Source organism: Dermacentor albipictus, chromosome 7 (assembly GCF_038994185.2).
Source record: "Dermacentor albipictus isolate Rhodes 1998 colony chromosome 7, USDA_Dalb.pri_finalv2, whole genome shotgun sequence".
Taxonomy (NCBI): domain Eukaryota; kingdom Metazoa; phylum Arthropoda; class Arachnida; order Ixodida; family Ixodidae; genus Dermacentor; species Dermacentor albipictus.
The window spans coordinates 34,580,640-34,600,617 of record NC_091827.1 but is presented as its reverse complement, the minus strand read 5'-3'; the positions used below and the strand labels follow the sequence as shown (position 1 = coordinate 34,600,617).

The window sequence follows — 19,978 nt, the reverse complement described above, 5'->3', positions numbered from 1 at the left end:
TGTGCAAACAGAAAAAATTTTGAAAAACTTCACTTTTTTCATGTCAAAGAGAGCTTTCTTCTTTTCAACCAGACACCAAAAAAGAACAAAATGAGTAGGGGTGTGGGAATATTTGAAACTTTCAAATAACAAATCGAATAGTCACTCTTCATAGATATGAATGCAAATATTTTCAAATACTTTTCGAAAACGATTTCAAAATGTCCACTGCACCCAATTAAACATAAAATCGGAGCAAAAGTACGGTACATTTTCACCCCAACGGGCATAGTACAGATAACTAAAACATGAGAACTTTCATAGTGGAGCAAACTTCATCGCTTAGGCAGCCATACTTTACACGCTATAAAGCGATCATTCGCACTCTCTTAAAGTTCCTGTGCATGTGAAGAAATTACCTGTTTGCTCCTAATGCTCCATATGTACTTTTAATAAACAACGCTCCATAATGTACTGTGTAATGACACAAACTTGCTAGCTTTAAGAATACCAGGATGCGAGCATTGAGATAACGGCCTGTTCATTATTCAAAACTTACTTGATATTCTATTCGATTTGCTTTTGGCACTATTCAATCCGCATTCAGTTCGGTCTAAAAAAAATCACTACTCACGCACCCCTAAACACGAGACAAGAGAAAGAGACGTAAAAAGGACAAAACTCACCGTGAGGGCAACCAGGAGCTGCTGGTAACGCAGAGCCAAATCAGCGAGACGGCTGCTGCGACGTGTGCTGTGGCCTCCGTGAAGCTGCTGTGCTCTTTCGGTCAGGGAATCCACTTCAAGTTCCTTCGCTCGCAAATCCCGCAACGTCTCCTGAAAACATTGTTTTAAAGGTCACAGATTGTCTGAAACCACTCATTCCACTGGTTGCACTGGCTCTATTGGCTTATTTGGAGTCTTTACTACTTCTCGTAAGATACAGCTGATAGTTTAGTAGTGATGATGGGCAAGCCAGGTGGTGACACATAAACAAAAAACACAGATCACTTGACTTTCACATGACCGATTTTTAAGCTCGACAAACTTCAACAAAATAAAATATAGTACCAGCACAGCAGCATAAGACCTGATACCGTGCTTTCTGCTAGGTATTTGTACTAACAGCACCTATGCCCAGTCTTGTTAAAGTGCCTCATGCCAATCATGTGAACTCATAGCATCAATAAGTACAATGGATAAAGAAATCATTATTAACATATGTGCATTACTGCATTTTTCCTCAGTGACAAGTGAGCTACTGAAAACAGTATATTTGGGGCTTATAAAATGGTTCTGCCTAATTTAAAGAGCATTTCAACCAATATTTGTAAAGGGTGCACAACAAGAAGATCTGTAGTTTGTAGTGTAATTTCATGGCGTCTTTATGACGGGATCTAGCTTTTCAGTTTTTCAACCCTTCTTAGATTGTACATCCCCTTTTATCATTCCATTTGAATCTCTTGTTGCCCATGAGACACATGGCTTTCCTACATTTTCAAGTCCACAGTCAGCACCAAGCAACCAAGTCTGCAAAAGGTACCAGGGTACCCAGTCCAGAGTCAGTACTGCAGTACTAAGTCCAGAGTCGGTACAAAGGCATTTCAGTCTGGAGTCAGTACCGGGTACCCAGTCTGGGTACGCAGTCCAGAGTCAGTACCAGGTATCCAGTCTGGGTACCCGGTACTGTCCAGAGTACTGTTCAGAGTCCAGGTACAGTCCAGAGTCTGTACCTGGTACCCAGTCCAGACTTAGCATCAGGGCACCTAGTCAAGAGTCAAAACCGAGTCGAATGTTGGGAACCAAGGTGCCCCCTACCATCAGTTCTGCTCCCGGCTACTGATGCAGCAACAAAAGACCTACAGTCCCACATCACAAAAGGTGCAAAACACTGCCTCCTATTGTACTTGTAACGCCACAATTTCCAAAGCTTGCAAAGCCTACCTGCAGCTTTTCCAGGCGGCTTCTCTTGGCCTCAAGCGTGTCGCAGAGCAGCAGCCCCTGCAGCTCGGCATCCCGCTCTGACATCCACTGCTGGAGCTTCTCCACCTGGACGTGGTGCTCCTCCCACCGGCTCAACAGTTGTTCCAGGGACTCGCGTGCCCGAGTCACCATGTCGCTCACCACCTGCACCGAAGACGAATTCAGTTATTTCTAACATAAGTGGTTTAACATGTAGGAAAAAAACAAGCCGTTACTACCCTGTACCCAAGGAAGATTAAAGTGACAAGGGACACTTTCCAGGAACCAGTGACCAGGAGAAAAAGAAAGCTTTTTTTAAAAAATTATTTTGCAGCTGAGACAGGCAGCTCGAAATCAAGTGATACGTTTATGTGTGGTTGTTGGACCCATACAGAGCATGTCCCGATTCCGAGTTGCACAGCTGCGCCAAATGCAAATTAAAAATTTTAGCTGTTGCCATGGCATCCAAGCTTTTTCTGGTGATGGTACAATGCTCATGGAAATCATCAGAGATATAAAAAACTAATGGAAGAAGCAGTGACTACTTCTGATAGTGACTTGAGAGCTCTATCTATGCATACATGTAGGCACCACGTTTGAAACACAAACAATCTAATTTGTACCCCAATACACGATTACCAAATTATTTGCCCCTGTGAACATTTACTAAATTGTTTGGTCACAGCACGTGATTTTGGAAGATAATGCTATGACAGAAAAACAAAAGCAGCCAGCCACACACCTGCCATTGCTGCTTCAAGGCATCCAGTTCTCCCACCACAACGTTGTGGCCGGCAGGCAGGGTACTCTGAAGCACAACAGGCAGCTGCTTCTTGGCTCGTTTCATCTCCTCATCCTGGGTGCCGAAACTGGCCTCGATCGCCTGAAAAAAACAGTGTGGCAGTTTCACAGGATGTGCGATCATTTATCTGTTGCATTTTCTATTACACACCCCACACTTTCTGTCAACGAGAAGTTGTCACCGTGTAAGTTTCGTACACAATAATAATCCACATGCCAACTAAAAACTTTCCTTTTACTTTGCAATGCAAAAAAAAAAAATTCAGTAAGTACAGTGCGTACACTGTTGATTGTTGGATCGCCAGACAAACTTGTAACGCAGTCGAGCAATAGGCATAGAGAAATGTGGATCACCTTGAGCCTTTCCAAATTGCTGTACAAAGCCAGCTGGTCGAGGCCAAGGTTCGAAAGTGCCACGGCTTGTTCCTGCGTGCTACTCAGCCAGTCTCGGACATTGCCCAAGTGCTTGCTCAGCTCTTCGTGTTGGGTTACTGCATCCTCCAAGAACTTCACTGCCTCCTGCAAATTTTCAAAAGATAGTACAGCACACTGTTAGAAGAACCAGTCTCAAATAATGTGCAGTTTCGAAAAGGAGCAAACTTGTGTGACTTGAAAGCTTCGCACCATAAAGAGACCAAATTACCAAATTACCAATGTTACCAAATTACCCAACCCGACACCTTGTTAAACATCACTCATGGCCAGGTGCTCAAACTAAAAGCGTGCCTGTCATAAAATCAGTCTCAAAAGCAGTTGCTCAAGCTAGCTAAACATATAGTCTCTCTTTAAATGTAATGCTGGTCATCAAAATTTAACACAATCACTTCCAAAGTCTGAGTTTGCATAAGCCATGTTGGATTTTTACATAGCCATCCAATGAGATAGTTACTATCATGATAGCCATAAGGTTCTAGATCCTCATGACAGTAAGTCTTCATGCCATGCTTATGCTAGGGCACTTGTATTTCTCATTGGATCATCATCATCACCACCATAATCATCATCATCAGGTGTAACCATGATGATGATGATGATGATGATCCAATGAGAAATACAAGTGCCCTAGCAGAAGCATGGCATGAAGACTTACTGTCATGAAGATCTACAACCTTATGGCTATCATGATAGTAACTATTTAGCAGTAGGTCATACTCAACAGCACATCACAAGTCCCAGAGTGCTTTATTGCCCATGGTGTTGTATATTTATATACACTAGTGGCATCAACCAACAAAGCCATGTCAGTAGATTAAATATACAAGAGGTATGTCCATAACTGACTAACTTATTACCTGAAGCTTCTGTGTCTGTTCTTTGTGGCCTTTAACCACAGCGTCCAGCATCTCTTGGGACTCATTGTCACGGTCAGCGATGGCTTCAGCCTTGATCTGGATGTCTTCTATGGCTTGCTCACGTTCGTTAAGCTCTCCAAGGAGACCCTGCATACAAGTGAGACAGAAAAACAAAACTTCTTAGTTCATAGGGGTACAGTAAAACATATTGTCGGCACATTTGACAAGTTTGCTGTGCAGCCCTAAAGTGGCAGAAAAGAAAGTTAACAATCAAGGTGCAACCATCACTTTAACAAGCTTTGCACAAAATGCAAAACAAACGATCCTAGACTGTTGCCTTTCACCACAGCAGTGTCAGTTGGCACCACCAATCCACTACAGCAGAATACACTTTTCGTTAGTGCACTTTGAATTTATTGTGGTTTAAATGGATGACTAAGGCACTCAAACGTGGTATTAAGCAGCAGCAAGCATGAAATGCTATCTCTGTGCAAAATTTCAGCACGAACAGGTCAGTGGACTTAGCTGGAAGGGTCATACGCACCCGGTGCTCGTATCTAGGCAACACTCGGCACATGTGCCAGGTGCACATTAAAAATTCACGCGCAGGTACAAGACGTGACGATTCAGGATGAAATGCTAATAGTGTCGGCTAACAACATTATTAGCTATCAACAACAGCCAGGGATGCGAAAGCAAGTAGCTCACTCGGCAAGTGCGGAGGTGCGCCTTCTTCTCGTCCAGAGTGGTGCAGAGGCGCGAGGCCCCCTCAGCCTTGGCCGCGAGGCCCTTGAGCCAGGTCTGCAGCCTCTGCAGGGCCTCGTGGTACTCGGACCAGAGGAACTGTGACGACTGCAGCACGCGCTCCAGGTTCTGGGCCTTGTCGAAGACGGCCTCATAGGCCGACTGCAGCTGCTGAAGGAGCCCCTGGATGGCCTTCCAGCCCTCGGGGGAGCTGCCCACCTGGACCTGCTCGGCGATCTGCACCGTCGCGTTCACCAGGTTCAGGGCCTCGCTCTTGCCCTGCAGCAGCTCCTGCACGTCACCGTGGAAAGAAAAGGGGCACAATTAATTGCGGTTGAGAGATTGAGCCACTGATGATTGACTGACTGATGAATCCATTGACTGACTGATCACTTCATTGACGAATTGAGCCAATGGTTGACTGGTTTAACAGTCGATGGAATGGCTAACTTACTGATCATCTGATTGATTAAATGACTGATTGATTCATCAACTGACTGATATATTGACTAGCTGACTGATTGACTGACTAATCGATTGACTGACTGCGCAACTGACTCTGGCTGATTGATTGATTAATAGATTGACAGAGTCACTAGTTGATTGACTGATTAATCGATTGACTGAATGACAGATCAATTGAGTGACTGATTGATTGATGAATCGAATGAATGACTGACTGATGCTAGACAGCACAGAATGTGCATGTGAGAATGTAAGAATCTGGTGTAAGAGAGCCGGAACTCTCCTTAGGTGCCAGCATCATATGATGTTCACCTGGCACCAACTGCCAATCTTTGTGGGGCTGCATGTTTCCAAGCTAATGCAATGACGGTTCATTGCTTAACATACGCAGCAGCTGACACAATGGAGTGGTAATCAGGTATGCTGGCATGTTGACTAACATACATGGCAGTTGAAGCTAAATACAGGCTGCAAGTTATATTATAAAGCGTTGTACCATTTGAGTGACATAACCGCATTGCTTTTCTTTTTTTAGTCTGTGTTTACGTCTACATGGCCAAGAAAACCAGCGTTCCCCACCTTCACTTGTGCCAGCTTGTGGGTGAGTCTCTCCTTGTTGCCACTTGGGAGCGCCTGAATTTCAACAAACATTTCTTGCGCCTGGGCTAGAGTCTTGGCGCACTCGGCGTGCTTCTTCTCGAGCTGGGAGTGATCCTGGACATGCTGCTCGCATTTCTTCACCAATTCCTGCAAACGCCAAGAAACAAATGTTGGGCCTGCTGCCAGAAAATTCACATTTGTCTTCTCAGGTAAACATCACAGAATAATTTTGAGCAGAGCAAGTTTGAAAGAAAGGAACTCTATCCAGACAGAATATCACACAAAACTGTCTAGCTGCCTTAATCAGAGTCAGTCCCATCCATGCTGTGCCAAACACCAAAGGCTATTTGTGTGTGTGTGTTTTTTGCCCCCTTCACTTGGAAGCTCGGTGTTGTTTTCCAATCATGCCGTTGATTATGACACAAAGTTCATGGATCACATACATCACAAGAAACAAACATGGGTCACTACATTTGAAATGTCAAGCCAGATCAGGCAAGATCATGCAGCACCAAACTTTGAGCTATAACAGAGCTGGTAAAAAAAAAGATGTATATATATTTGCACTCACATGGCGCAACTGCAAATCGAGATGGTACATGTATTTGAGATCTTAGAAAGCTTTTCTCAGATTGCAGAAAGATTGAGAAGATTTCTGTATCATCAGAAGTTCAGTTTAAAGAAAGTGCAATGAACCTACGGATAATTAAGAGCAACTACCCAAGCTTGTTCACTTCACAGTATTTATTGTTTGTCTTGAAGAGAACCTCCTATAATAATGTGCTTGTTAGAAAATCTTCCAAGTGGGTACCTTGCAGGTCTCCAATAGAGACTGGAAGCGTGCAGTGAGCTGGCTGACAGCCATGGAAAGCCGCATCTCTCCGCTGGACACCATCAGCTCCTGGGCCTTGTCCGAGAGGGAGTCGAAGTCTCGTTCTGTGGCATGTAGTTCGCTCAGCAGGCTCTGTTGGAGGGATGTTAGAGACTTGTACATTAGTTTTCAATATCGCTTGCCATGAACACCACGCTCAAAACATGGCACAAGTGCACGAGAACTCGAAACAATATGCAAATGCTGCTTAAACTGATAACTCTATAAAACAATGTGGATACTCTTATTTGGTGTTCCTCTGCATGTGTGCTGAATACATGTAACGCTTGTTTTCCCCCAGAAATGAATCAGTTGAAAGTCAAAGCCTGTCCCTGTCGTCTGTGTTCTTGTTGCTGCGCCACAATTCCATTCATTAAACTGATAACATGACACTTCAACTGCTGCCCTTCCAAGCTCCCAACAGGTGTGTCAGGTTGCCTTCTTAATAGCGAACACTTCGTGCATATCTTCGGCAATGCATGGTCATTTAATGCGTAGGCACTGCCCTGGGCCTACAGCACTCTAAAAAGGTCTGCCTGACTCGAGAGAAGCTGCATTCCAAACACAGAAAGCAGCTGACAGACAGGGAATGCACTTGTGTCTACGTGCCTTCTTTTTCGTTTCTCGTTTGCACTGTTACTATCTCTGAGAATGAATTCTAACCAACATAATTAATGCAACATTTTAGGCTACGAGGAATCCCCCATAATGTGTGGCTCCGGATTAATCCTGACAGCCCGAGGTACTTTTATCATCATCATCATCGTCATCATCATCATCAGCCTGGCTACTATGCCCACTGCAGGGCAAAGGCGTCTCTCATACCATGTTGTCCCTGCAAATTTGCAGAGGTACTTTTACTTGCACCTAAATGAAAATTTTTGCCTTTAGCACTCATCAGAATGCGGCTGCCGGAAGTCGAACACGTGACCTTGCGCTCAGAGTGTAACTAGCCCAATTCGTGGCCTTGCTAAGACAGAGGAAGTGTTTGGCATCACCTGGAACTTGTCTAGCTGCTGCCTCTTCTCGTTGAGGGTGGCCTGCAGGGCAAACTGCTGCACCGTCTGCTCAGCGCCCTGCAGCCAGCCCAGCAGTCGTTCGTAGTGCTCCTCGTAGGCGTCCCACAGGCGGAGCTGCGCCGACAGCGCGTGCCGGGCCTGCTCCACCTCGGCGCCCAGCCGTGCCACGCTTCCCTCCAGCGTGCCGCTCTCCTGCTCCAGGGCGGCCCGCTCACGCGGTGTCAGCAGCGTCACGAGCGTCGCGGTGCACTCGGCTAGCGCCTGGGCCTTGCACACCCCTTCAGGCTGCTGCTTCTCCAGCTCCTGAAAGAAGCGGGGAACGTGAGAGCGAGTCTCCGCTTTACGAGTGCATTACGAGTGCATGCAACAAAAGGATCTTTGTTGTGTAAAGAATGTTGTGTATAAGATCCCACTCTCGTGTGGGAAGTACTACGTGGGCCAGACGGGCAGATGTTTAAACGTGCGTCTGGCGGAGCATAGCAACAAAGTGGAGAGCATTGCAATAGATGGGCATCTGGCTGCCCATTGTAGAAAATGTGACGCGAAGGCTCCTTGCTTCCCGCTATTCGAACGAACAGTTGTTGTCTATCGCCACAGGAATAAGATTACGAGGGAAATTGTGGAAGCAGCTGAGATAGCCAGAGCAGGTGAAGGGTGCGTTAGCACGCCGTCTATATTTTTATCAAGGAAAGAGCTTGAATTTTTGGGCATAGTAGTCACATGACTGACTTTTCCTCCTTCCCTTCAGTGTGTTCTATTGTAGTGGTGTCCCAGTGAGTACATATATACTCACCAGCTGCAATAAATCAATTGTTGAAAGTTAGCGCTCGTCCTGTGTTCTGCTTGTCCCTGTGTAATTTTTTTCGCTATGTATCCCAGTCTGAAGGGGTACATACCAGAGCAAAAAGGCCATCCTTATTCAATGTACAATTCATTCATCTAGAGAAATGAATGGAAACCCTACATTTTATACAGCTACGTGCATGTCTTGAAGTATGAACACATTGGTACCGAAGTTGACGACGACAAACTTCCTTTAAGTGAGCTGTCAGCCAATTCGATCGGTGCTGCAACACCTTTTGCAAATACACCCCATAAATAGTCTCACATGTAATTAATGTTTCATTTACTTAATAACATAAGTGCAATGACAACATGTTTATATCACATAACATAAGCATGACAAGTGAAACTAAAATGCGCAAGAAAACTTGCAAGAAAAGCCGACATGTGCGCTTAGACTTAAAACTGAAACATATACTATATATATAAATTTTCTTTCTGGAAACAAGAACATAGAGGCAAGAAACAAAAAAACATAACATGAAAGAATACATATGACAATTTGCAGATTTGTATTTTCTCCCCACACAGGAAATTGCAGTTTGGTGCACTTCTTTTCTGCCCCCACCAGCTGTGCTATTTTGCGTCTTTCGAAAAGGTCGCGTCTTTTATAAGCATGCAGTCCAAGATAAAATGGAGCCCTCCAAATCTCATTTCTGTTTATGCCTTGATGCTATGAGATCAAGAGACCTGTCCACCACACGTGTTAGAGCCAAGAGCATGATCGAGTGCACACCTGAAGCTTGTCGAGGCGGGTCTTGAGCACGGGTCGGCTTCCGGTGACGTCTCGGCACAGGTCGAGTCGTTCGTGCATCTGCTCGAGCCAGGAGGCGAGCTGCTCCTTGCGCTCGCGTTGCTCCTGCGCCAGCGCTGACAGCTTCTCGAGGCTGGCCAGCAACGTCTGAGGAGACGGAGCCAGGACGGTTTTATCGATGCAAAGAAATACAGTGCAAAAAAAAAAAAATGAGGACGAGCACCTGCAAACAAACTAAACTCTCTTGACTGTACGTCCAGTCTCTGTTTTCTTCTTCCTTTTTTAAAACCGACTTACTACTAGACATGCCTAGTTAAGTGCAGCTTCTAAGTTGTTTCTTCGTGTTTCGTTTATAGCAGCCCAACGCAAGAAGTGTCTGGTTTACGTCTCAAAACTGGGGCTTCACTTTCTAAAAACAGGCCCCAATTGAGGCAAACAAAGGCCAGAAAGAGGCATACAAAAAGTAAAGATAAAAGGGAAGTAGGGGGTCTGCTTGGCTGCTGAATATATTTATAGGACATGGCTTCCCCCTCCCACACCCAGATCGCTACACTCTAAATCCTCATGTGTACTTTGATACCTTCACGCACGCCCTCTGAGAGGAATTCTTTTAAGCTTGCTTCCCTGACAAATTGCGACCGTATTTCTATGCTTCCTTCATGCTGATCTCAAAGGGGAGCTACAGTATAAACTAAAAGTTAGTGCACAATGTTTCCAAGCAAAATCACAAAAGAAAAGTTTCTTACCAGCCCCCCCAACGTTCAGTATAAGCATTAAACGAGCTACTTAGATGGCTTCCTGTATGTCATAACTGAAGCAAGGAGACCTTGTGCAAATAAAAAGGTTTTAAGTACACGACTGTGCTTGCGAGATCATGTATACAAATGGCATTGAAGAAGTCCTAAAAGCACTGCTCTGAGTTTCCTGATGAACTGGTGGCCAGTTTGGCAAGAACTACATCAGTAACGACCTACTCATCTTGGCAGCACAGCTGCGTAAACAACGGGGAACGCAGCGGAAGTGGAGGCGACTGCGCCAGTTTAGTTGGCAGAGCAGCCACGCGAGACATGCGGAATTCCCCAGTTCTTTTTTTGCCACTGATGTTTCATTTTATAACAGTAACCAGCCAAGACAATTAGCTAAAGCCAAGAAAAGAAATCGGGGGGGAGAGGTGGCTTCACTTACATATATTTCTGCTTTAGGAATATAAATAGCAAGATCAAGCACAAGAATAGTAAAAACTGAAATCGCACAGTTACAATGTAAAAGTAACAGTCTCATACAGATCAATAGCAACCAAACAAGGGAAGCCTCAACCTGGGACCTACGTTTTCAATATGAGACTTGTCTTAGTCATGGCCTGATGAAGATGCATCCTTTTGTTTAAACGTTGGCTCCAGGGTTGAGGCTACCCTCATGCAGCCATGGTTTATCACTTTACGTCTCTTATTTCCCTGTGACCCCTTTGTCTGGTTTGAATCTCTTACAGAGACATAACAGGACAAGGTAAGCACTAACATACGGAATAAACTACAATGCAACATGTTTAACGGCATCTTGTGTAAACATTTTCGGGTGTCAAACTTTAAGCAACTCATCTAGTGTAGTTCGTACTTTCCATACTTCAACACTTCTGCAAAAGAAAGATGGAGTACTTAAAACAACTGTGATGTGACTTAAATAGAAGAATGTTTAATGACTGAGTAAAGCATTTTTTCTTTCCCGTTAGTGATTGTTCCCTCTTCAGCTCATCACTTTTCTTCTTAAGCTCATCCTGTTCTTTAGCTTTTTAAGGTTTTTTTCTTAGCTCGCCCATGCGCCAGTTGCTGAGTAGTCACATCCAGTGAAGCAAATTAGGAATACAGAGAACACAGAACACGGAGTACACACCTTCAGTTCTTCAGTGACGATGCCAAGACGTGTTGACGTTGTCTCAAGGCTCTCTTTAGATGATGCATCGCCCCGTGACATCTCTTCCAAAGAATCCAGCTGCCGTCGCTGCAGCACTGCTTCTTGCTGCAGCAGCTGTACAAAAGTATCGTAACATACGTCAAATACATTCCACGCATTTACATAGCAATGAGAGGTCAGAAGCAAGTAGAGATCGACGTGCAACAAAAGAACGATAAGAATGCCCACAAGAGGTCAAGCTAGAAGTATCACTATAAAATGGCAAAGGTCTTCGTAGGTGCTGAAATTGGGCGAGCTCGACACTTCCGTGTTCCCTGACACTTGTCTTCCTCACACAACTCTCAAGTCTTTCGACATTCGGCTTCTCCACATGACAAACATGAAATGGTGGGAGCAGCGGGCGTTGCAGTTATGCACCAGCGACAAGCAACGGTGCGAGCGCTCCCGTGCTAGTGCCACCAATAGTGTAAATAGCTCTGGTGCAAGAGGAGATTGTCTCATCTTCTGTGGATTGGGGAGGTCTGCATGCACAGACTGGCTACACATTTATCTGTGCGTTCTGTGGGACTACCCCAAGGAAGGCTTCCCGTTCGGCTTCAGAGCACGCCACTGGCATAGGCAAACACAATTGCTCATATGTGCTTCAGTTCGAGGGACTGCACTCATGAATAACATGGGTCTTGCCACTCTTGGCATCCCTATGCCATGTATAGGCATTTCTATGTTACCTCTTCAACTCTTCAGAGTGTCTCACAGAGCAAGTAATCCTCATATTTTGACTAGCTGGTACTATTATGATCAAGAAGCAATAATGCCCTTTTGTACGTTTGGACTCCTGTGCGCGTCGTTTCCTTCGTTGCCAAGAACTTTTGTAGCTTAGCCCCACAAAACGTGGCTACGCACACAATGTCGCCCAAAACTGAAAGATATAACTCGTGGGCACAACTTCATCATTCCCTCATAGTGTTGGCATGTCACGTAATCTCAAACATTGAATGCACATGCGGAGCTAAAATAGGCTAATCTAGCTCATCCTAACATGACCTGCTTTGAATTATGTCAATTTCAAGAAAAAAAAAGTGGCAAACTGTGCAACGTGGCAACAGGTAATATAAGTACCTTGAGTGAGTGTAGACGTCCCTGTGCTTCCTGGAGTGACGGGAGCTTGTCTCGGGCTTCGGCAACGGTCTTTTCAGCATTGTCGAGCCACATCTGGACCTAAGGAACAGGAGAAAATTTTGCGGCACATCCTATTATAGCGAAAGAACTAGGTGCCGGGTTTCATTCCCATGGCCGTGGACCCTCGTCTTCCGTACAATATGAGCTATCACTGTGTGTTTCTCTTTATTCTTTACGAAAGACATAAATAAACTTCAGGTGTGCATCTCTCTTTAGCATGAGGTTACAGAGCTAAATGTTTTCCCCTCTCATAGGACATGGACATAGGACACAGGTTTTTGTTAGCCAACTTCTTGATTGCAACTTCAAATCCACAGGACAGTAACATAACGGGGCAGGTCTATTTTTTTTTTCTTTTTATAAAACTGCATCCTTACCTGGCTCAGTGAATCAACAAAGCTGCTGCGGGCGTGGCTCTGCAATTGCAGCTGCTTCTGCAGTTCTGCAATCTTGGACTCCAAAGATTCCCATCGCTCGTGCAGTTCACGCAGCTCAAGCCGCACCTGTCGCCAAAGAGACAAACAAATGTTTACGTGCTTCTGGCACATGAGTGTTTAATTGCGCATCTTAAGGTTCCTAGAGGCTAGACATTTGCAAAGTACTTATTGAGGACTGCCTTTAAGAAAACCTGTAAGTCAGCCAATCTCATCAGGAGTTAATCTTTGACATTAACACCCTGAAATCTATGGAATATACCAAGCAAAGGCCTTCAAACTGTTCGTGTTCATTAGTTTATTGTATAACATTCTTAAACACCACAGCATGAAAAATGCTATGGGGCTCTTCAATATCTGAACAATAGGAGTGAAGAACTCCAGTACCTTGAAGAGATTGTCCAAGCATGAGAGAACAGGTGGTCACTGCAGTGTCAAGGTTTATATGTCACTGAGTTTTACAAATAAGTTACTTAACATGCGAGGAAGTTGTATTACGCTGTACATGTTCATGTCATTTTAAAAAACCTGATACATCAAAAGGTGACTCGCAACGTTACAATTACTTCAAACCACTTCCCTTACAGGATCAAAATACAGAGTGGTACAGATAATGATCATGCTGCACAAAGCATGCTACGCAGCCGCAGTAAACATTTACCTCGCAGGACGGAAACCCGTCTAAGACTGCCGAGGTCAAGCACAAATTGACACGCTGCACCAACCTGATCTCTTCCTGTAGCGGCAGTATCCTGGTACAGGTGCTCTCCAAGGCGAGAAGCCAGGTTGAGCTGCTGCTGGCCATGAACCTTGCCCACAACCAATGTCTGGAAATGTGAACACAGTTTGTGAAGTTCGGCGAATAAACGCGAACATCACCACCCACACAACAGCTACAAACCAAGCCAGCCAAATGCCCGAGACTAACCTCAAGTCGAGTCAGCTTCTCCTCAGGTGCTGCAGTGTCGCTCTGGATCGCACTCAGCGTCTGCTCTGCCTCGTCGAGCCAAGCGTTGCAGCTAGCCATGGCTTTCTCGTACTCTCGCTGGTCTTTCTCCATGCCTTCCCAGCGAGCAGCCAAGTCCTGGACAACAGTAACAATGAAAAGGCGTCAAAAGTGTGGTGGGGGTGGAATGTATGCCCATTTCTTCCGGTGTACTGCATCGACACACATTTGCATGAAGCGATGCACCAGAAGCTGGTGGGAGGTATGGAGAGAGTGCATCAACCCTTCTCCCCTTTCCCCACTGTCATTCCAACACAGCAGTGCACTCTTTTATCAAGTTTGTGAAAATGGAGAGGGGTGTGGAGATAACATCAGTTTCTCAGTAAACAGGGTGACCCTCTTGCTGAATGAAGGTGAAAAGACAGCAACGCATGACAGGAGGCACTTTCCATAGCTGCAGCTATTGGTCCCCACCTGACAGGCTACCTTACCCTGCCCAGTGAACGAACATGTTGTCTGTCAATGTGCAACGAGAGGTAAACTGACTCCTCCACTTCTATCACTTGCGGAGTGGGCATCCCTCCACATAGAGCCAATACATTTGTTCTCACAGTAATAAACATTGTTTGAATCTATCAACATGGTTTACCTTATTTACCCAAGCCCACCATGGCTGCCATCTGCCTGCACTACAGGTTGGGGTTCTCATTACAGTATGACTGAATAAGACTAGAACTTGATTTTGCCTTCTGCGCTAGCTGCCTGTTCTGCATACGGATAGTGCGACTTTTGCAGGTAATATGCAGGGCTGGTACAAACAATAACCCCAGTTTTGAATGCAAATGCGTAGCTACTCGTACCTTTATCGTTGCCAGCAGGGACTGGTATCTGGCATTGCACTGCGACATTTGTGCTCGCACGAGCTCCACGCCGGACAGCTGGAGAAGGCAGTGGGCCTCGTCGATAAAGCTGTCCACGCTCTTCTGCTTCTCAGCAATCTTGCTTCGCAGCTCCTGTAGAGGAAACGATGTCCCAGGTGCTTCAGAATGCGTGTGAATTCTGTGTGCCCCTAGTGATGTAGCCAGTGCAAGCCTTTTTTACATGTAGTGTTAGTTTCTGCACTTTTCTAGTCAAGAAATCTTATTAAGTGTATCTGGACTTGACAAGTTTCAAGTGGTACCAGTTGGTCTAGAGTGCATTTTGGTACCCAGACCAGTCAGACCCAATGATTGTTTTCGATAAAGCTGGTTTCACTCATTTTTTCAGCATGAAATCCTAGATCTTCTTTAGCTATAAATTATTTTGCAAGCCCTTTTAGCCTCAAATGACTTTTAAGGTTAAAAATATTTTACTGTAATACTAATATTCTCTAATTTTCACTTACTCTAGTGGTACCATGAAGCTGCAGCCACACTAAAGGGTTGAAAATATTCTTTAATTGCTGAGTACCAGATAGACTTTATGGTACAATAACACGTTTACTATGCTTCTATAGACTATGCTTACGATGCTTAGATTCCCCCATCACTTTCACGAGACCTTCTTACTAAGATTACTAGAGTGAAATCAAATGCTGCTGTCATTCAACCCCTATGGGTATGATGGGTAGTGTGCATGCATGGATTTGTCTAAAATTTGACATTTATTCATAGAGGAAGCAAACTGCAGCTATATTTATTGTTTCTGGCAGTTCAGCTGCAGTGCGTACTAGTCACACATTTCTTAGAGCAATGGAGCATTTGACATTGACAACTACTTCATTTTGATATCTAATTTCACTGCATAGTCAAGTCTCGACACTTCTAGTTTTGAGTGTCAATAAACCCGAAAGGGTTTTGTGCAGTGACACAATAGCTAACTATTTTACATATTTTATAGTTATCTTTATACGTACACGAAAACCAGTATCATGGTAGAAATTAGAGGGCAAATGAGGCTAATCGTCAACGTACAGCAAATCTGAGGTGACACTACTAGGTTAAAACAAGTAACCAGAAAGTTGTTTAAAGCCAAAGGAGGAAGTTGGACAAATTCACAAACCTGCACCACCAGCGTGCTTAGATACTAGCGCCAGGTTTCCTCCTAGTAATTTTAGTACAAGACCTTACGCCTGATAGGACATATTTCAGCAATTATAACAGCGTGGCCATCACAAGGTGTGAACCAAACGCACTGATGAACGATGGCACACCTGAAATACGTTGAAAATATGCTACACGTCATTGACGCCTTTTATCCTTTTTCATGACGTTCACCAACGTTAAAAGCAAAATGCACAAATCGTTACAGCCGCAATGACTGTATGTTGACTTACTTTCCCTGGACTTTTTATTATCACGTCATAGTTAATCGGCTGTAATATGGCGCACTGTACTAACATGTAGACCCAGCGACAGGTTTCCATCTATAGTATTCTTAGTGTGAAACTATGCTCTCACACTAAACTATCTCCCACACTGTTTTTTTTTAAGGGACACTAAAGACAAATACTAAGTTGACATGGACTGTTTAAATACCATTCCAGAAACCTCGCAATGCTGGTTTCGTGCCAAGAAAATACTTAGTTTATGAGAAAATTGCATCTGAAATGTCCGAATTGTTTTTCCGAAATTCACATCTCCTGCCACACAATTGGGGGAATGGTGACATTGCATACGCCATCACCACACGTTGCTGCAGTTGGTGAGTAAAACAGCGCCCGATAGATGGCGGTGCCAAGCCAAGACAGAGCGGTGGATTCTCTACTGCAGCTGCTTTTTGGTCAAATGGTGTAGACTATTCAGGCATCCCATGACATCACATGGAAGTTGAATTCTCTGCTGCTTGCAGTTTGTGCTAGTTTCGCGAGCCAGCAAAATCAACGCAGCACTATGCAATAATGAAACTTCTGAAATACGAAAGCGTGAGCAGCATGGAGTCGAGCGAAAACGAAACCTTCGGTTGCCCGCGTTGTTGTCAAGGGTAATTTCAGAGTTCCTTTTTCTAAAAAATGAAATAGAACTGGACAAATAGCATTTGATTTCGTCTTATAATACAATACAAGGATTTTTTTTGAAACGAGTGGTTGAGTACTAGTGACAGAACTTATCTGAGGAGTGCTTTCATGATCGGGCAAGTACTGAATGTCCCGGGGGAGTCTCTAATAATGTCCTGCATTTGCTTCAATTTCTCGATTATTAAGGCTCTGTTCGCAATAATATTGATGCCTTAGAGATTCTCAAGCACTAATCTATCGCTTTAGCTTGGCTTCATATTTGCCTTTAGGGTCCCTTTAATGTTGTTTTTCAACACTCCATCGGCTGCTGCATCCGCCCACCTTTCCACGTGCAGAGAGGGCCTCCTTGTCGGCGAGCGTAGCGGGCATCTGAGGGGCGCGCAGCTCGGCCTCCGTGTCCGACAGCCACTGGGTGAGGGAGGCCAGGTGCGACTCGTACGCCCCCCACTGCTGCAGCGTGTTCTCCAGGTTGCGCCGTGCCTCTTGCAGCGAGGTGAGCGTTTTGCCCAGGAGCTCCTGCAGCCCCTGCAGTTCCCGCGACAGCAGCGCCTGGCCCTGCGGGGAGCTGCGGGCCGACACTACCTGGCTCTGCTCTCGGACCTCGGATAGCAGCACCTCACCCTCTTTGCTCTTCTCGGTCAGTTCCTGCAGGTTGTTGTGTTGCCCCAATCATGCCACACGTCGGCAGCAGATGATAGCAGCATTCGCACTTATGCTTTCACAGCCCACATTTCCAACAGACAGAAGTGATGTCTTTTTGAACTTTGAAGGCAGTTGACAATGTTTCCTACACAAGCAGTGCGTTGAAAGCAACAGCTTAGCTACATATCTGACATAGGCAATGATAAACATTACAAAACCATACCTCCTAGAAGGAATAATCTTGTGCGATTAGTTATGCAAACAATACTGTTTCACTGCTTTTTGCCGTGAATTGTTACACATGACAGAGCCTGACATGAATACACACTTACGGCAACACCCAATGCACTGCAAGACAAACTCACAAGCTCGCAATCCAGTACACCGAGGTTGTCTGAAGCGATACACATCACAGCAACAACACCAGAGCATCTCTGCATTCGTGATGCAAATGCTACAAATTGGCTGCACAGTGCTCCACCTCTACAATGCATACTCTCACAAGAGCAATACCAGAATATGCTAAACTCACGTTACAAGCTGCAAGCAACTTAGTCTGGGCATAACGTACCGTTTCTCTCTATGATTTGACGAGCCACCATTTCTTTTCCTATTATGTACTTTCTAAATTATGTATAAAATTATGTAATTATGTGACAGAATTCACACTCTGAGCCACATTACTTCAAAGGAGTAATACAGCATGTCCAGCTGTGAAGCTGATCTAGCTGAGCAGGAAGCACAGCCAATGTGGGCTCAACATGAAGCTATATTGGCCCTAAATTGGGCAACACTGGCCCTATATATGTGACCATGTCAGTGCAACATAGAACCAGTATTGGTGCTGCTTTATCGCTATTTGGGTAGGTATACTGACACGCAACCAGGCAATGTTTAGCAGTCTGGCACTGACAATGCTTTCCATTTACCTTCCCACAAGGAAGCAAGGATGCATACCGTAAGCTGTTCAAGGCGTCCCTGAATGGCCTTCTTCTCTCCCGTGGTGTCCTTATGCTCCTGCAGCTGATCCTGGAAGCTCTGGATCCAGTCCTGGAAGGCCACCACCTTGTCCACCAGCTTCTGGTGATCTTCCACAGCTGACGTCAGCTGGCCAGTCAAACCCTACACGCAAAATAACCATCCTTTTACTACAGCTTTCCAAAACAGTCCATTGAAGGACTTTGTAGAGGTGATAAAGCAGAAGACATATGATGTGATTCGGCGTGCGATCCAACATATGACCTGGTACACCAACAATTGCATCCAACAAGCTTCCAACAGGTTCCATCAGGTTCTTTCTGGCAGATTCTAGCTATCTTTTGGACTCATCGCATGTCATGTAACATGCCATTAGACCATGTGTTTGTTGCCCAGGTGATGCAAAAAAGGTATATTACAACTTTTTACAATGAACAGCTACTTTTGGGTTTTCAATGCGTGCCTAACCCATACAACTGTCTTGGGTATTAGCCCAGTGCCCTGCCGGAGTGCTCAGGATGAGAGAACTTATTCAGTTATGGGTGCATGCTGCCAGCAAAATTCTTTGCCACACTTGTTGTGCTTTAGCCTGCTCCTAAGTATTGAAAAAAAAAAAGGTATTCTGACAAAGGTATGTCAGTGATGTCGGTGTTATCGGTCAGTATGTCGGTTGTCGGTGATGTCGGTGTAGTGTCGGTGTTGGTGATGTCGGTATGTCGGTATAGGTAGATGGCGGTGCCAACATAAAAAAAATTGTTTCATAAATGCCAGTAATCAGAATGGTGTTTAGTTCCCCAGTTTTTCGTACGTCAGCGCTGGCGCACAGTCTTTCCAGGACCCCTTTAACCATGTGCACCATGTTTCACTCATATTGGATGCGACTGTAGGCAGGAAGGCATAATGGTAATGATAGTGGCCGGGTTGCTAATAGCGGCATAGCGACAATGTTGTAGTGTGCTGTGATGCAAGCACACCAGAGAATAGCAACTTCAGCCCTCCACAGGTGTGAGCAGCAATGGGTAGGTTTTGAACAAGATTGTTCAACAAGACTGTACATAACTGCACTAAATTGCACAGGACTGAGAGAGTAAAATATCCTGTTTGCTGCATATTAAGTAAGCGCTAACCTGTGCACAGATCTGGCATTTCTAGCTCAAAAAGAAAGAAAGCTGGGATATTGCTACACCGTGGAGGCAAGCAGCAAGTCGAGACATGACATTTGTAAGAAATTTCCTTGGCTCATCTTCGACACTGTTGGCCGATTTGCTCAGAATGGTTGAGCAAAAGAAACCTGGTGCCAGAAAGAGGGTGCCTTACCTGCGACCTTGTACAGAGCTCCTGGAAAGCAGCCCTGGTGCTCTGAACGTGGTCTCCAAGAGTGTCCTTGCCAGCAGCAGTGGCTGAAAGGTTCTGGGCACGCTCACACATGCTGTCTATGGCTGGCTGGTGGGACATGATGTCCTGGTGAACCACCTGCACAGATCACACACAAGGTTCAGATCAAGAATGCAGGGTTCTACAAGTACCTGCGTTAACAATACGGTACACTTTCTTAAACAGAACA

General features: G+C 45.0%; 1 protein-coding gene across 1 annotated transcript in view; it reads right to left on the bottom strand.

Annotated features, from left to right (window-relative positions):
- The window catches only part of Msp300 (Muscle-specific protein 300 kDa), a 314,508-nt gene that overhangs the window by 112,505 nt on the left and 182,025 nt on the right, over positions 1-19,978 (bottom strand). Inside the window, exons 55-73 of the mRNA XM_070521946.1 lie at positions 19,732-19,887; positions 18,394-18,558; positions 17,116-17,439; positions 14,660-14,812; positions 13,782-13,937; positions 13,579-13,680; positions 12,797-12,922; positions 12,360-12,458; positions 11,220-11,354; positions 9,312-9,476; positions 7,712-8,035; positions 6,654-6,806; positions 5,822-5,989; positions 4,742-5,068; positions 4,034-4,180; positions 3,096-3,260; positions 2,683-2,823; positions 1,923-2,105; positions 666-815 (exon numbers count right to left, since the gene is read on the bottom strand). Of these exons, the coding sequence (XP_070378047.1) occupies positions 666-815; positions 1,923-2,105; positions 2,683-2,823; positions 3,096-3,260; positions 4,034-4,180; positions 4,742-5,068; positions 5,822-5,989; positions 6,654-6,806; positions 7,712-8,035; positions 9,312-9,476; positions 11,220-11,354; positions 12,360-12,458; positions 12,797-12,922; positions 13,579-13,680; positions 13,782-13,937; positions 14,660-14,812; positions 17,116-17,439; positions 18,394-18,558; positions 19,732-19,887 (3,339 nt within the window). The remainder of the gene's footprint in view (positions 1-665; positions 816-1,922; positions 2,106-2,682; positions 2,824-3,095; positions 3,261-4,033; positions 4,181-4,741; positions 5,069-5,821; positions 5,990-6,653; positions 6,807-7,711; positions 8,036-9,311; positions 9,477-11,219; positions 11,355-12,359; positions 12,459-12,796; positions 12,923-13,578; positions 13,681-13,781; positions 13,938-14,659; positions 14,813-17,115; positions 17,440-18,393; positions 18,559-19,731; positions 19,888-19,978) is intronic.